General features: G+C 35.0%; 1 protein-coding gene across 2 annotated transcripts in view; it reads left to right on the forward strand.

Annotated features, from left to right (window-relative positions):
- tbc1d9b (TBC1 domain family member 9b) overlaps positions 1 to 4207 on the forward strand; it is a 29892-nt gene extending 25685 nt beyond the window's left edge. For both annotated transcript variants that reach the window (XM_083785233.1, XM_083785234.1), the window contains one exon: positions 848 to 4207. In XM_083785233.1, coding sequence (XP_083641359.1) covers positions 848 to 1489 — 642 coding nt within the window. In that variant the 3' untranslated portion in view covers positions 1490 to 4207. The remainder of the gene's footprint in view (positions 1 to 847) is intronic.
- Positions 4208 to 16388: the final 12181 nt, after the last annotated feature.

Genomic DNA, 16388 nt, shown 5'->3' on the forward strand with positions numbered 1-16388 from the left:
ACGGCAGTGACAGCACTAGGCAGTTGGTAGCATGCTTTCTGGTCTAGAGGGGTGGGTTGCGCATGGAGCTTGCGCTGGATAATATTGGTTCACCATTCTGACATGGTGTACTGTACTGTAGTGGGACATACTGGCCTAGGATCACTATTTGCGGTGTCACGAATCACGATACACTCATAATCAGGATACGATTATTCAATATTACATGAGAGGGTGTGAGTTATATGTGATACACGACAGCGTTGCGAACGAGGCTTTAGCTGAGTTCCGTAAGCAGCGCTGAAGTGCCAATAATCTAGGTACATTTTCATTGTAACTAAGATATTCTACAGAAATTCATGTTTTTTTATGCCAGATTTAGCCACTATGACGGAAAATATCCCATGCAAACTGCTAACCTAGCCACTCAGCCGACAGCCAGCTCTGCAAGACTCAGCACAGCTGATTTTTATGTTTTGATTAGGTGGTCCATAATACTGTTTAAGCACGGCTAGATGGCTATTTCAAGTTACCAATCAGAGATTGCTTCCTCCAAACTACGTGTTGCATAATAAACCATAAAACATTCAGTATTCATTCAATACTGAGTTTTCAAAAGGATAAATGAACACTGAGGCTTTTTACTGTGTAAAGTTATACAGGCACACCTTTAACTGTATGTGGCTGCGAATGGCGGAACAAACTCACAAACCACTTGCATGTTCTATATTTCCCTTTAACCTAAATGAGGCCTTAATGTCCCTGCACACAGAGATTTTTAGTGGCATTTCTGGATTTGTGGATCTTTTTTTTTTGTAGAATTAATAAATACAATAAAATAAACTATTTAATTGGTCTCTTTTTCCAGGAGCAGTTCATTGAGTTGTGCAAAACTCTGTACAACATGTTCAGTCAAGACCCCCTGGAGCAGGAGTTGTACCATGCCATTGCCACCGTAGCCAGCCTGCTACTCCGCATCGGAGAGGTTGGCAAGAAGTTTACCAACAATGGTTCCAAGAAAACGGACACCAACCCTCAGGCTCCCACCCAAGCCCCGGCTCCGGCCCCGCTCCCGCCTGACACCGAGCCTGAAAAAGAGGGCTGGACCGGGGAAGGAGCGCCGGGACAGTCTCAGGTCTGTAAGGCTCTGGCAGAAGCTCAGCTGGAGACCTCGCCCCAGCAGACATCGGACGAGGAGGCCAAGGAAGACGACACGTCCGTCTCCTCCTACTCCATGGTGAGCGCCGGCTCGCTGCAGTGCGAAGACCTCACCGACGACACGGTGCTGATTGGCTCTGGCGAGCAGAGGCGGGGAAGCGTGATGGACGGCGACTGGTCGATAACCTTCGAGCAGGTGCTGGCCTCGCTGCTGACCGAGCCGGACCTGGTGGAATACTTTGAGAAGAAGGGTGGCTATCAAGTTAAGATAGCCGCCTGTAAGGCCCAGCGAGGGGTGGAGAGGCAGACCAGCTCCTCCAGTGACCATGAGCTCGCCCAACATTCGGTCTGAGAGATGCCCAGTAACCTTTTCCCCGGTGTGCGTGTGATAGGGGCGGGGCAAAGCACCTTGTCATGCCTTCCCATGTCATCACATGCATCAATCCTTCAAACGTTGCTTCAACCTCTATTTCATGGGGAGCTGTGAACCTGCCCCTCTGTTCTCTTGGCTTTATCCGACACAATGTTCCTATTGGACAATATAGAGCTATACTATACATGTGCAGACTGCTACACTGGCCTTTCAGCCATTTTGGGACATATGATATCCTTTTAAACCGGCATATAAAATGGATACAACGTCGCTCATCTTGTCACTATGTGATGACAGTTTTATGTTTTGATGTATCTTTATCTCAGCGTGCTCATTCTCTTGCGTCGCCAACACTCTGCGGACCAGAATTAATGACAATGGGAGGAAAAAGCCTTTGATATGAGTCCGGTTATGTGTGTAATTATAAGAAACGTCATTCTCAGAAGAACAAAACACCCAGCCCTTATACTAGAGTATTAGAATAGACTAACTCAGTGTTTATTTTGGGAGGGAATCAAATTAGCTTTGGAGGGAGGTAGTCTAAATGGTGGCCAGTCCTTAAGAATTCCAGTTCTGTTACAGGCACTACCTCTCTCATTAGCCAGTATAACATATAACCACCTCCTGTTAATATAGAAAGAAATCACACCTGTGTGAACTGAGTGGTGCAACTCCCCTCTCCCCCTGCCTCTCTCTCTCTCTCTATCTCTGTCTCTGTGTAATTAGCACTAGGCAACAGTGCAACACTATCTCTCTCTCCGTTTCTGGCACAACAGCGCCACTTTTGCCCCTACTGTCTGGTACTCATAGCCACACACATAGGTTAACACGGACATTGCTGTTCCTTGGAGTGGTTTGCTCCACTCAAAAATGACTGACCGTGCTGAGAGGTCACCAATTCTACAGCCAATGGATAAGCATGCATTTTTCTCTTTTGATTCATATGTCTCTTTCTTGTCTTTACTTTTCTAATATAAGGCTGTCATGGTAATGCTTGATTGAACTAAATATGAAAGATGTATATTTGGATTAAGCCTAATTTCATCTGGTTAAACCTAATTTATGCTAGAAGACATGTCACTTTCACATGAATTCAATTATGCTCTAAATGATATGATATTCTAACGCCACACCTTGGCTGAGGAAACTATCCCATCTCCTGGATACCTAACTAAATATGATTCAACAGTGGTCACCACCACCGTTTAGGGCCATTCACACTGAGCACTATAACTAAATTATATGGGGACTCATGGTTATAGTTATCATTATAGTTATAGTGCTCAGTGTGAATGGCCCTTAATCCATGTCCTACATTTTTCATAATGTGATTTCTTGCCTTGTAGTGAATAGAAGGGCATTTCCTACTAGGCTGATTTCTACGCAGGCCCGTTCCATTGACATTTCACAACTATTTGGGGACATTGATTCAATACTTTTTTTTCCATTTTGCCTTGTTTTGTGTAAACCCCTGCTTATTGTTATTACGGCATATCCTAATTTTGTACTTTATTTTATTCTGTTTTAAGCTTTAACTGTTTGGGCAGTGTGGATTATATAGCCTAGACTTACCTGATGGCATTTAACAACTGTAATGTAGTGTAATGCAGTCAGGCTTTACACACATGGCCATTTTGTTCCTTTTAAATATATATATTTGTGAATACAGTGTTTTGCACAACCACCTCCTCTGAGTTACCGTACACTCCCAGTATGACTGTTTAATTCTTATAGCCACAAAGCTCGAGCTTCTGCCCACGTGTCAACTGACAATTTCTGGTTTAACTCATTTCGATGTCCGTTTGGCCACTGTGTGACTAACGAGTGGGGGGCTGTGAGACAGGACTGAGGATCAGTAGATGAAGTGCTGGCGCTGTCGTCTGTTGATCTCATTTCTGACCTTATTAGTGGTTTATTCCTTGCAGTTCGACTTCACTTGTACTTTGCCCATTAGTAAGCAGTCTAAAGCCAGATTTATTGCACATTGTGTTTACACAACAAAGTATAAATCAGGCGCAACAATAGTGTGACCAATGGAATACAATGCCCTACAAAGGCAAATGGCACACATTGTTGTGTAATTCAAAGTTCTAGTATTACATTTCATCCACATTTTAGCAGAACTTTAGTTACTTACCATCCAATAATATACCAATACCTAGTGAATCTTTTTTTCCCCCTCTTTTCCCCTGGTAGAATTTCTGCTCTTTGGCGTTGTACAGTCAATTGTAGGTAAATAAACCCTTTGAATTCAATGCTATAACAAGTATGTCACACTGTTGGCCTAATTTAGTTTTTATACCAAAGTTAGTTTCACAGTATTGTTTGGTAAAGCACCAGGGCCCTAACTCTTTATGTTCTACAGTAGTACATTGTGATGTAATGGGATTGAAGCCTTCTCACTCATTCTACGCTTTGCTTTGCACCTGTCCGTTTCTGTCATGTAACATTGTTGATGCTCATGAAAATGACTTGTTTACTTCTAGACTGCTTACTAAATGTGAAAATATGTAAACTGTCATTTTTATTTTTGTGCTTCCCATTAGCTAATGCCACTTCCATCTCTAACTATTTTGTCCACACTGTATCCATGTTACAGATTTATTTATTCACAAATCAGCTTTTTAAATTCTTTTTGATCAGGACTGTACTATATTGTGTAATAAATACTGAAAGAAAGTTACATGTGCATCTGTTTACATTTGTTTTACTGTGTTGATTTCTGAAACGGTCATAATGCCCTAAAATTATATATGACATACAGTAAAAATCCACAATTATACCAGTAAGACGCCCTGAGGGTGAAACGTGGCAAGGTCGCGTGCATGCATCCACCTGGGTGACAGAAGACTGCTGGCAATTTGGCATAATATGGAATGTCAGAACGGGTCAACTCCATATACAGTATGGAGATCTAAGGGGGGCAGTGTCTTGAGTGTACAGGGTTTGATGAGGCCCCAGGTATAGGGCCGGGCCTTAATTTTTGAGGCTGTTGAATGGACAGGTATCAGTTATCAGTATCAGTATTTTTATTTTTATTTTAGGTTTTATGACCTCAATTACACCCAAAAAACCTGAACTTTGAACATTCAGTGGATTTTCTGTGGTCTGAAGTTTTCTTTGGGGTTTGGAAGCCTTTTGAGCTACAATGAAAACAGGCAACACAGTGAAAACAGTGACAACTGCTGGCAAATCCCATTGACATATATGGGATTTGCAGGATCTTACATCACAAACAGCAGGAAAATCAGAGCACCTGTTTGAGCCAGAAAACCCCAGATCACAGAAAATCTACTGAATGTTAAAAGTTCATGTTTTTTGGGTGCAATTGAGCTTAGAAAACCTAAACAAAATAAGAACAATTCCAAAACCTTTTTTTTAATGTCACAATCCCTTTAAAAGGGAGACATCAATTACTTTTCAGGCAAACATGCAAATTGCATGTCCACCATCAGATGAACCTAAATGGGCTTGAATGTGGTTTCTAGGTGTAAGTATGTAGGACTTGTAGCATGCCAAAGTTTGTGCTATATAACCCATGTTTTTTTTTTTTTTTTAATTTTTTTTTCAAATCCTCAAAAATTATGAAGAACGGCGTGCTATAGTATGCCGTACTGTATGGGCTATAGCCCATGGTCAAAAATGATGAAAAACGAGGATTAAAAAAAAATCAAAAATTCAAAAAACGATGGGCTATAACCAATTTTTTTTTTCTCATTTTTTTCAAATTCTCAAAAATTATGAAAAACGGCGTGCTATAGTATGCCGTACGGTAGGGGCTATAGCCAGTGTTCAAAAATGATGAAAAACGAGGTAAATCTTTTTTTCAAATTTTCAAAAAACGATGGGCTATAACCCATGTTTTTTTTTATTTTGATTTTTTTTCAAATCCTAAAAAATGATGAAAAACGGCGTGCTATAGTATGCCGTACGGTAGGGGCTATAGCCCATGTTCAAAAATCATGAAAAACGAGGTTAAATTTTTTTTTTCAAAAATTCAAAAAACGATGGGCTATAACCCATGTTTTTTGAAATTTAGATTTTTTTTAAAATCCTCAAAAATGATGAAAAACGGCGTGCTACAGTATGCCGTACGATATGGGCTATTAGACGAGCATCTAAAAATGGGATAAAAAACGTCTAAAACACGTCTAAAAATGAAAGTTTTTTAGATGTCTATTTTTTGACGTTTTTTATCCCATTTTTAGACGCACGTCTAATAGCCGGCTATTGCTGAGTGGGATGGTCAAAAATGATGAAAAACGAGGATAATGTTTTTTCAAAAATTCAAAAAACGATGGGCTATAACCCATGTTTTTTTTTGTTTTGTTTTTTTCAAATCCTCAAAAATGATGAAGAACGGCGTGCTATAGTATGCCGTACGGTATGGGCTATAGCCCATGGTCAAAAATTATGAAAAACGAGGTTAAAAAAGAATAATCAAAAATTAAAAAAACGATGGGCTATAACCCATGTTTTTTTTCGTTTTTTTTTTTTTTTTTAATCCTCAAAAATGATGAAAAACTGCGTGCTACAGTATGCCATACGATATGGGCTATAGCCCATGGTCAAAAATTCAAAAAACGATGGGCTATAACCAATTTTTTTTTTACTCATTTTTTTCAAATCCTCAAAAATGATGAAAAACGGCGTGCTATAGTATGCCGTACGGTAGGGGCTATAACCAGTGTTCAAAAATTATGAAAACCGAGGTTAAAAAAAAATTCAAATTTTCAAAAAACGATGGGCTATAACCCATGTTTTTTTTTATTTTGATTTTTTTTCAAATCCTCAAAAATGATGAAAAACGGCGTGCTATAGTATGCAGTACGGTAGGGGCTATAGCCCATGTTCAAAAATCATGAAAAACGAGGTTACATTTTTTTTTCCAAAAATTAAAAAAACGATGGGCTATAACCCATGTTTTTTTAAATTTAGATTTTTTTTCAAATCCTCAAAAATGATGAAAAACGGCGTGCTATAGTATGCCGTACGGTAGGGGCTATAGCCCATGTTCCAAAAGGATGAAAAACAAGGTTAATTATTATTATTTTTAATTCACGATGGGCCCATGTTTTTTTGAAATTTTGATTTTTTTTCAAATCCTCAAAAATGATGAAAAACGGCGTGCTATAGTATGCCGTACGGTAGGGGCTATAGCCAGTGTTCCAAAAGGATGAAAAACAAGGTTAATTATTATTATTTTTAATTCACGATGGGCCCATGTTTTTTTTTTATTTAGATTTTTTTTCAAATCCTCAAAAATGATGAAAAACGGCGTGCTATAGTATGCCGTACGGTAGGGGCTATAGCCCATGTTCAAAAATCATGAAAAACGAGGTTACATTTTTTTTTCCAAAAATTCAAAAAACGATGGGCTATCTAACCCATGTTTTTTTTAAATTTTGAAATGTTTTCAAATCCTCAAAAATGATGAAAAACGGCGTGCTATAGTATGCCGTACGGTAGGGGATATAGCCCATGTTCAAAAATTCAAAAAACGAGGTTAAAAAAATATTCAAAAATTCAAAAAACGATGGGCTATAACCCATGTTTTTTAATTTTTTTAATTTTTTAACCTTTTTTTTTCAAATCCTCAAAAATAATGAAAAACGGCTTGCTATAGTATGCCGTACGGTAGGGGCTATAGCCCATGGTCGAAAACGATGAAAAACGAGGTTAACATTTTTTTTCAAAATAAAAAAAAACGATGGGCTATAACCCATGTTTATTTTTTTATTTTATTTTTTCAAATCCTCAAAAATAATGAAAAACGGCTTGCTATAGTATGCCGTACGGTAGGGGCTATAGCCCATGGTCGAAAATGATGAAAAACGAGGTTAACATTTTTTTTCAAATTTTCAAAAACGATGGACTATAACTCGATGAAAAACGAGGTTAACATTTTTTTTCAAAATTAAAAAAAACGATGGGCTTTAACCCATGTTTTTTTTCTTTTTTTTCAAATCCTCAAAAATAATGAAAAACGGCTTGCTATAGTATGCCGTACGGTAGGGGCTATAGCCCATGGTCGAAAATGATGAAAAACAAGGTTAACATTTTTTTTTCCAAAAATTCAAAAAACGATGGGCTATCTAACCCATGTTTTTTTTAAATTTTGAAATGTTTTCAAATCCTCAAAAATGATGAAAAACGGCGTGCTATAGTATGCCGTACGGTAGGGGATATAGCCCATGTTCAAAAATTCAAAAAACGAGGTTAAAAAAATATTCAAAAATTCAAAAAACGATGGGCTATAACCCATGTTTTTTAATTTTTTTAATTTTTTAACCTTTTTTTTTCAAATCCTCAAAAATAATGAAAAACGGCTTGCTATAGTATGCCGTACGGTAGGGGCTATAGCCCATGGTCGAAAACGATGAAAAACGAGGTTAACATTTTTTTTCAAAATAAAAAAAAACGATGGGCTATAACCCATGTTTATTTTTTTATTTTATTTTTTCAAATCCTCAAAAATAATGAAAAACGGCTTGCTATAGTATGCCGTACGGTAGGGGCTATAGCCCATGGTCGAAAATGATGAAAAACGAGGTTAACATTTTTTTTCAAATTTTCAAAAACGATGGACTATAACTCGATGAAAAACGAGGTTAACATTTTTTTTCAAAATTAAAAAAAACGATGGGCTTTAACCCATGTTTTTTTTTTTTTTTTCTTTTTTTTCAAATCCTCAAAAATAATGAAAAACGGCTTGCTATAGTATGCCGTACGGTAGGGGCTATAGCCCATGGTCGAAAATGATGAAAAACAAGGTTAACATTTTTTTTCAAAATTTCAAAAAACGATGGACTATAACCCATGTTTTCTTTTTTTTTTTCTTTTTTTTCAAATCTTCAAAAATAATGAAAAACGGCTTGCTATAGTATGCCGTACGGTAGGGGCTATAGCCCATGGACGAAAATGATGAAAAACGAGGTTAACATTTTTTTTCAAAATTTCAAAAAACGATGGACTTTAACCCATGTTTTTTTTTTGTTTTTTTTTTTTCAAATCCTCAAAAATAATGAAAAACTGCTTTCTATAGTATGCCGTACGGTAGGGGCTATAGCCCATGGTCAGAAATGATGAAAAACAAGGTAATTTTTTTTTTCAAAATTTCAAAAAACGATGGGCTATAACCCATGTTTTTTCATTTTTTTCATTTTTTTCAAAACCTCAAAAATGATGAAAAACGGCGTGCTATAGTATGCCGTACGGTAGGGGCTATAGCCCATGTTCAAAAATGATGAAAAACGAGGTAAAAAAAAATATTCAAATATTCAAAAAACGATGGGCTATAACCCATGTTTTTTGAAATTTTGATTTTTTTTCAAATCCTCAAAAATGATGAAAAACGGCGTGCTATAGTATGCCGTACGGTAGGGGCTATAGCCCATGGTCGAAAATGATGAAAAACAAGGTTAACATTTTTTTTCAAAATTTCAAAAAACGATGGACTATAACCCATGTTTTCTTTTTTTTTTCTTTTTTTTCAAATCCTCAAAAATAATGAAAAACGGCTTGCTATAGTATGCCGTACGGGAGGGGCTATAGCCCATGGTCGAAAATGATGAAAAACAAGGTTAACATTTTCTTTCAAAATTTCAAAAAACGATGGACTATAACCCATGTTTTTTTTTTGTTTTTCTTTTTTTTCAAATCCTCAAAAATGATGAAAAACTGCGTGCTATAGTATGCCGTACGGTAGGGGCTATAGCCCATGGTCGAAAACGATGAAAAACGAGGTTAACATTTTTTTTCAAAATAAAAAAAAACGATGGGCTATAACCCATGTTTTTTTTTTTTTTTTTTTTTTTTTTAAATCCTCAAAAATAATGAAAAACGGCTTGCTATAGTATGCCGTACGGTAGGGGCTATAGCCCATGGTCGAAAATGATGAAAAACAAGGTTAACATTTTTTTTCAAATTTTCAAAAAACGATGGACTATAACCCATGTTTTATTTATTTTTCCTTTTTTTTCAAATCCTCAAAAATGATGAAAAACGGCTTGCTATAGTATGCCGTACGGTAGGGGCTATAGCCCATGTTAAAAAATGATGAAAAACGAGGTAATTTTTTTTTCAAAATTTCAAAAAACGATGGGCTATAACCCATGTTTTTTTTAAATTGTGAATTTTTTTCAAATCCTCAAAAATGATGAAAAACGGCGTGCTATAGTATGCCGTGCGGTAGGGGCTATAGCCCATGGTCGAAAATGATGAAAAACGAGGTTAACATTTTTTTTCAAAATTTCAAAAACGATGGACTATAACCCATGTTCTTTTTTTTTCCTTTTTTTTCAAATCCTCAAAAATAATGAAAAACGGCTTGCTATAGTATGCCGTACGGTAGGGGCTATAGCCCATGGACGAAAATGATGAAAAACGAGGTTAACATTTTTTTTCAAAATTTCAAAAAATGATGGACTATAACCCATGTTTTTTTTTTGTTTTTCTTTTTTTTCAAATCCTCAAAAATGATGAAAAACTGCGTGCTATAGTATGCCGTACGGTAGGGGCTATAGCCCATGGTCGAAAACGATGAAAAACGAGGTTAACATTTTTTTTCAAAATAAAAAAAAACGATGGGCTATAACCCATGTTTTGTTTTTTTTTGTTTTTTTTCAAATCCTCAAAAATAATGAAAAACGGCTTGCTATAGTATGCCGTACGGTAGGGGCTATAGCCCATGGTCGAAAATGATGAAAAACGAGGTTAACATTTTTTTTCAAAATTTCAAAAAACGATGGACTATAACCCATGTTTTCTTTTTTTTTTTTTTTTTCAAATCCTCAAAAATAATGAAAAACGGCTTGCTATAGTATGCCGTACGGTAGGGGCTATAGCCCATGGACGAAAATGATGAAAAACAAGGTTAACATTTTTTTTCAAAATTTCAAAAAACGATGGACTATAACCCATGTTTTCATTTTTTTTTCATTTTTTTCAAATCCTCAAAAATGATGAAAAACGGCGTGCTATAGTATGCCGTACGGTAGGGGCTATAGCCCATGGTCGAAAATGATGAAAAACGAGGTTAACATTTTTTTTCAAAATTTCAAAAACGATGGACTATAACCCATGTTTTTTTTTTTTTTTTTTTTTTTTTTCCAAATCCTCAAAAATAATGAAAAACGGCTTGCTATAGTATGCCGTACGGTAGGGGCTATAGCCCATGGTCGAAAATGATGAAAAACAAGGTTAACATTTTTTTTCAAAATTTCAAAAAACGATGGACTATAACCCATGTTTTCTGTTTTTTTCTTTTTTTTCAAATCCTCAAAAATAATGAAAAACGGCTTGCTATAGTATGCCGTACGGTAGGGGCTATAGCCCATGGTCGAAAATGATGAAAAACAAGGTTAACATTTATTTTCAAAATTTAAAAAAACGATGGACTATAACCCATGTTTTTTTTTTTTTTTTTTTTTTTTTTTAATCCTCAAAAATGATGAAAAACGGCGTGCTATAGTATGCCGTACGGTAGGGGCTATAGCCCATGGTCGAAAATGATGAAAAACGAGGTTAACATTTTTTTTCAAAATTTCAAAAACGATGGACTATAACCCATGTTTTTTTTTTTGTTTTTTTTTTTTCCAAATCCTCAAAAATAATGAAAAACGGCTTGCTATAGTATGCCGTACGGTAGGGGCTATAGCCCATGGTCGAAAATGATGAAAAACAAGGTTAACATTTTTTTTCAAAATTTCAAAAAACGATGGACTATAACCCATGTTTTCTGTTTTTTTCTTTTTTTTCAAATCCTCAAAAATAATGAAAAACGGCTTGCTATAGTATGCCGTACGGTAGGGGCTATAGCCCATGGTCGAAAATGATGAAAAACAAGGTTAACATTTTTTTTCAAAATTTCAAAAAACGATGGGCTATAACCCATGTTTTTTTTTGTTTTTTTTTTAATCCTCAAAAATAATGAAAAACGGCTTTCTATAGTATGCCGTACGGTAGGGGCTATAGCCCATGGTCAAAAATGATGAAAAACAAGGTACATTTTTTTTTCAAAATTTCAAAAAACGATGGGCTATAACCCATGTTTTTTCATTTTTTTCATTTTTTTCAAAACCTCAAAAATGATGAAAAACGGCGTGCTATAGTATGCCGTACGGTAGGGGCTATAGCCCATGTTCAAAAATGATGAAAAACGAGGTTAAAAAAAATATTCAAATATTCAAAAAACGATGGGCTATAACCCATGTTTTTTTAAATTTTGATTTTTTTTCAAATCCTCAAAAATGATGAAAAACGGCGTGCTATAGTATGCCGTACGGTAGGGGCTATAGCCCATGGTCGAAAATGATGAAAAACGAGGTTAAAAAAAAAATTCAAATATTCAAAAAACGATGGGCTATAACCCATGTTTTTTTTTATTTTGATTTTTTTTCAAATCCTCAAAAATGATGAAAAACGGCGTGCTATAGTATGCCGTACGGTAGGGGCTATAGCCCATGGTCGAAAATGATGAAAAACAAGGTTAACATTTTTTTTCAAAATTTCAAAAAACGATGGACTATAACCCATGTTTTCATTTTTTTTTCATTTTTTTCAAATCCTCAAAAATGATGAAAAACGGCGTGCTATAGTATGCCGTACGGTAGGGGCTATAGCCCATGGTCGAAAATGATGAAAAACGAGGTTAACATTTTTTTTCAAAATTTCAAAAACGATGGACTATAACCCATGTTTTTTTTTTTTTTTTTTTTTTTTCCAATTCCTCAAAAATAATGAAAAACGGCTTGCTATAGTATGCCGTACGGTAGGGGCTATAGCCCATGGTCGAAAATGATGAAAAACAAGGTTAACATTTTTTTTCAAAATTTCAAAAAACGATGGACTATAACCCATGTTTTCTGTTTTTTTCTTTTTTTTCAAATCCTCAAAAATAATGAAAAACGGCTTGCTATAGTATGCCGTACGGTAGGGGCTATAGCCCATGGTCGAAAATGATGAAAAACAAGGTTAACATTTTTTTTCAAAATTTCAAAAAACGATGGACTATAACCCATGTTTTTTTTTTTTTTTTTTTTTTTTTTAATCCTCAAAAATGATGAAAAACGGCGTGCTATAGTATGCCGTACGGTAGGGGCTATAGCCCATGGTCGAAAATGATGAAAAACGAGGTTAACATTTTTTTTCAAAATTTCAAAAACGATGGACTATAACCCATGTTTTTTTTTTTTTGTTTTTTTTTTCCAAATCCTCAAAAATAATGAAAAACGGCTTGCTATAGTATGCCGTACGGTAGGGGCTATAGCCCATGGTCGAAAATGATGAAAAACAAGGTTAACATTTTTTTTCAAAATTTCAAAAAACGATGGACTATAACCCATGTTTTCTGTTTTTTTCTTTTTTTTCAAATCCTCAAAAATAATGAAAAACGGCGTGCTATAGTATGCCGTACGGTAGGGGCTATAGCCCATGGTCGAAAATGATGAAAAACGAGGTTAACATTTTTTTCAGAATTTCAAAAACGATGGACTATAACCCATGTTTTTTTTGTTTTTTTTTTTTTTTCCAAATCCTCAAAAATAATGAAAAACGGCTTGCTATAGTATGCCGTACGGTAGGGGCTATAGCCCATGGTCGAAAATGATGAAAAACAAGGTTAACATTTTTTTTCAAAATAAAAAAAAACAATGGGCTATAACCCATGTTTTGTTTTTTTTTGTTTTTTTTCAAATCCTCAAAAATAATGAAAAACGGCTTGCTATAGTATGCCGTACGTTAGGGGCTATAGCCCATGGTCGAAAATGATGAAAAACAAGGTTAACATTTTTTTTCAAAATTTAAAAAAACGATGGACTATAACCCATGTTTTCTGTTTTTTTCTTTTTTTTCAAATCCTCAAAAATAATGAAAAACGGCTTGCTATAGTATGCCGTACGGTAGGGGCTATAGCCCATGGTCGAAAATGATGAAAAACAAGGTTAACATTTTTTTTCAAAATTTCAAAAAACGATGGACTATAACCCATGTTTTTTTTGTTTTTTGTTTTTTTTTTAATCCTCAAAAATGATGAAAAACGGCGTGCTATAGTATGCCGTACGGTAGGGGCTATAGCCCATGGTCGAAAATGATGAAAAACGAGGTTAACATTTTTTTTCAAAATTTCAAAAACGATGGACTATAACCCATGTTTTTTTTTTTTTTTTTTTTTTTTCCAAATCCTCAAAAATAATGAAAAACGGCTTGCTATAGTATGCCGTACGGTAGGGGCTATAGCCCATGGTCGAAAATGATGAAAAACAAGGTTAACATTTTTTTTCAAAATTTCAAAAAACGATGGACTATAACCCATGTTTTCTGTTTTTTTCTTTTTTTTCAAATCCTCAAAAATAATGAAAAACGGCTTGCAATAGTATGCCGTACGGTAGGGGCTATAGCCCATGGTCGAAAATGATGAAAAACAAGGTTAACATTTTTTTTTAAAAATTTCAAAAAACGATGGACTATAACCCATGTTTTCTGTTTTTTTCTTTTTTTTCAAATCCTCAAAAATAATGAAAAACGGCTTGCAATAGTATGCCGTACGGTAGGGGCTATAGCCCATGGTCGAAAATGATGAAAAACAAGGTTAACATTTTTTTTCAAAATTTCAAAAAACGATGGACTATAACCCATGTTTTTTTTTTTTTTTTTTTTTTTTTTAATCCTCAAAAATGATGAAAAACGGCGTGCTATAGTATGCCGTACGGTAGGGGCTATAGCCCATGGTCGAAAATGATGAAAAACGAGGTTAACATTTTTTTTCAAAATTTCAAAAACGATGGACTATAACCCATGTTTTTTTTGTTTTTTTTTTTTTTCCAAATCCTCAAAAATAATGAAAAACGGCTTGCTATAGTATGCCGTACGGTAGGGGCTATAGCCCATGGTCGAAAATGATGAAAAACAAGGTTAACATTTTTTTTCAAAATTTCAAAAAACGATGGACTATAACCCATGTTTTCTGTTTTTTTCTTTTTTTTCAAATCCTCAAAAATAATGAAAAACGGCTTGCTATAGTATGCCGTACGGTAGGGGCTATAGCCCATGGTCGAAAATGATGAAAAACAAGGTTAACATTTTTTTTCAAAATTTCAAAAAACGATGGGCTATAACCCATGTTTTTTTTTTTTTTTTTTTTAATCCTCAAAAATAATGAAAAACGGCTTTCTATAGTATGCCGTACGGTAGGGGCTATAGCCCATGGTCAAAAATGATGAAAAACAAGGTAAATTTTTTTTTCAAAATTTCAAAAAACGATGGGCTAAAACCCATGTTTTTTCATTTTTTTCATTTTTTTCAAAACCTCAAAAATGATGAAAAACGGCGTGCTATAGTATGCCGTACGGTAGGGGCTATAGCCCATGTTAAAAAATGATGAAAAACGAGGTTAAAAAAAATATTCAAATATTCAAAAAACGATGGGCTATAACCCATGTTTTTTGAAATTTTGATTTTTTTTCAAATCCTCAAAAATGATGAAAAACGGCGTGCTATAGTATGCCGTACGGTAGGGGCTATAGCCCATGGTCGAAAATGATGAAAAACAAGGTTAACATTTTTTTTCAAAATTTCAAAAAACGATGGACTATAACCCATGTTTTCTGTTTTTTTCTTTTTTTTCAAATCCTCAAAAATAATGAAAAACGGCTTGCTATAGTATGCCGTACGGTAGGGGCTATAGCCCATGGTCGAAAATGATGAAAAACAAGGTTAACATTTTTTTTCAAAATTTCAAAAAACGATGGACTATAACCCATGTTTTTTTTTTTTTTTTTTTTTTTTTTAATCCTCAAAAATAATGAAAAACGGCTTTCTATAGTATGCCGTACGGTAGGGGCTATAGCCCATGGTCAAAAATGATGAAAAACAAGGTAAGATTTTTTTTCAAAATTTCAAAAAACGATGGGCTATAACCCATGTTTTTTCATTTTTTTCAAAACCTCAAAAATGATGAAAAACGGCGTGCTATAGTATGCCGTACGGTAGGGGCTATAGCCCATGTTCAAAAATGATGAAAAACGAGGTTAAAAAAAATATTCAAATATTCAAAAAACGATGGGCTATAACCCATGTTTTTTGAAATTTTGATTTTTTTTCAAATCCTCAAAAATGATGAAAAACGGCGTGCTATAGTATGCCGTACGGTAGGGGCTATAGCCCATGGTCGAAAATGATGAAAAACGAGGTTAAAAAAAAAATTCAAATATTCAAAAAACGATGGGCTATAACCCATGTTTTTTTTTATTTAGATTTTTTTTCAAATCCTCAAAAATAATGAAAAACGGCGTGCTATAGTATGCCGTACGGTAGGGGCTATAGCCCATGGTCGAAAATGATGAAAAACGAGGTTAACATTTTTTTCAAAATTTCAAAAACGATGGACTATAACCCATGTTTTTTTTTTTGTTTTTTTTTTTTTTCAAATCCTCAAAAATAATGAAAAACGGCTTGCTATAGTATGCCGTACGGTAGGGGCTATAGCCCATGGTCGAAAATGATGAAAAACAAGGTTAACATTTTTTTTCAAAATTTCAAAAAACGATGGACTATAACCCATGTTTTCTGTTTTTTTCTTTTTTTTCAAATCCTCAAAAATAATGAAAAACGGCTTGCTATAGTATGCCGTACGGTAGGGGCTATAGCCCATGGTCGAAAATGATGAAAAACAAGGTTAACATTTTTTTTCAAAATTTCAAAAAACGATGGGCTATAACCCATGTTTTTTTTTTTTTTTTTTTTAATCCTCAAAAATAATGAAAAACGGCTTTCTATAGTATGCCGTACGGTAGGGGCTATAGCCCATGGTCAAAAATGATGAAAAACAAGGTACATTTTTTTTTCAAAATTTCAAAAAACGATGGGCTATAACCCATGT

This window comes from Protomyctophum parallelum, assembly GCF_964188405.1.
Source record: "Protomyctophum parallelum genome assembly, chromosome: 16".
Classification (NCBI taxonomy): Eukaryota; Metazoa; Chordata; class Actinopteri; order Myctophiformes; family Myctophidae; genus Protomyctophum; species Protomyctophum parallelum.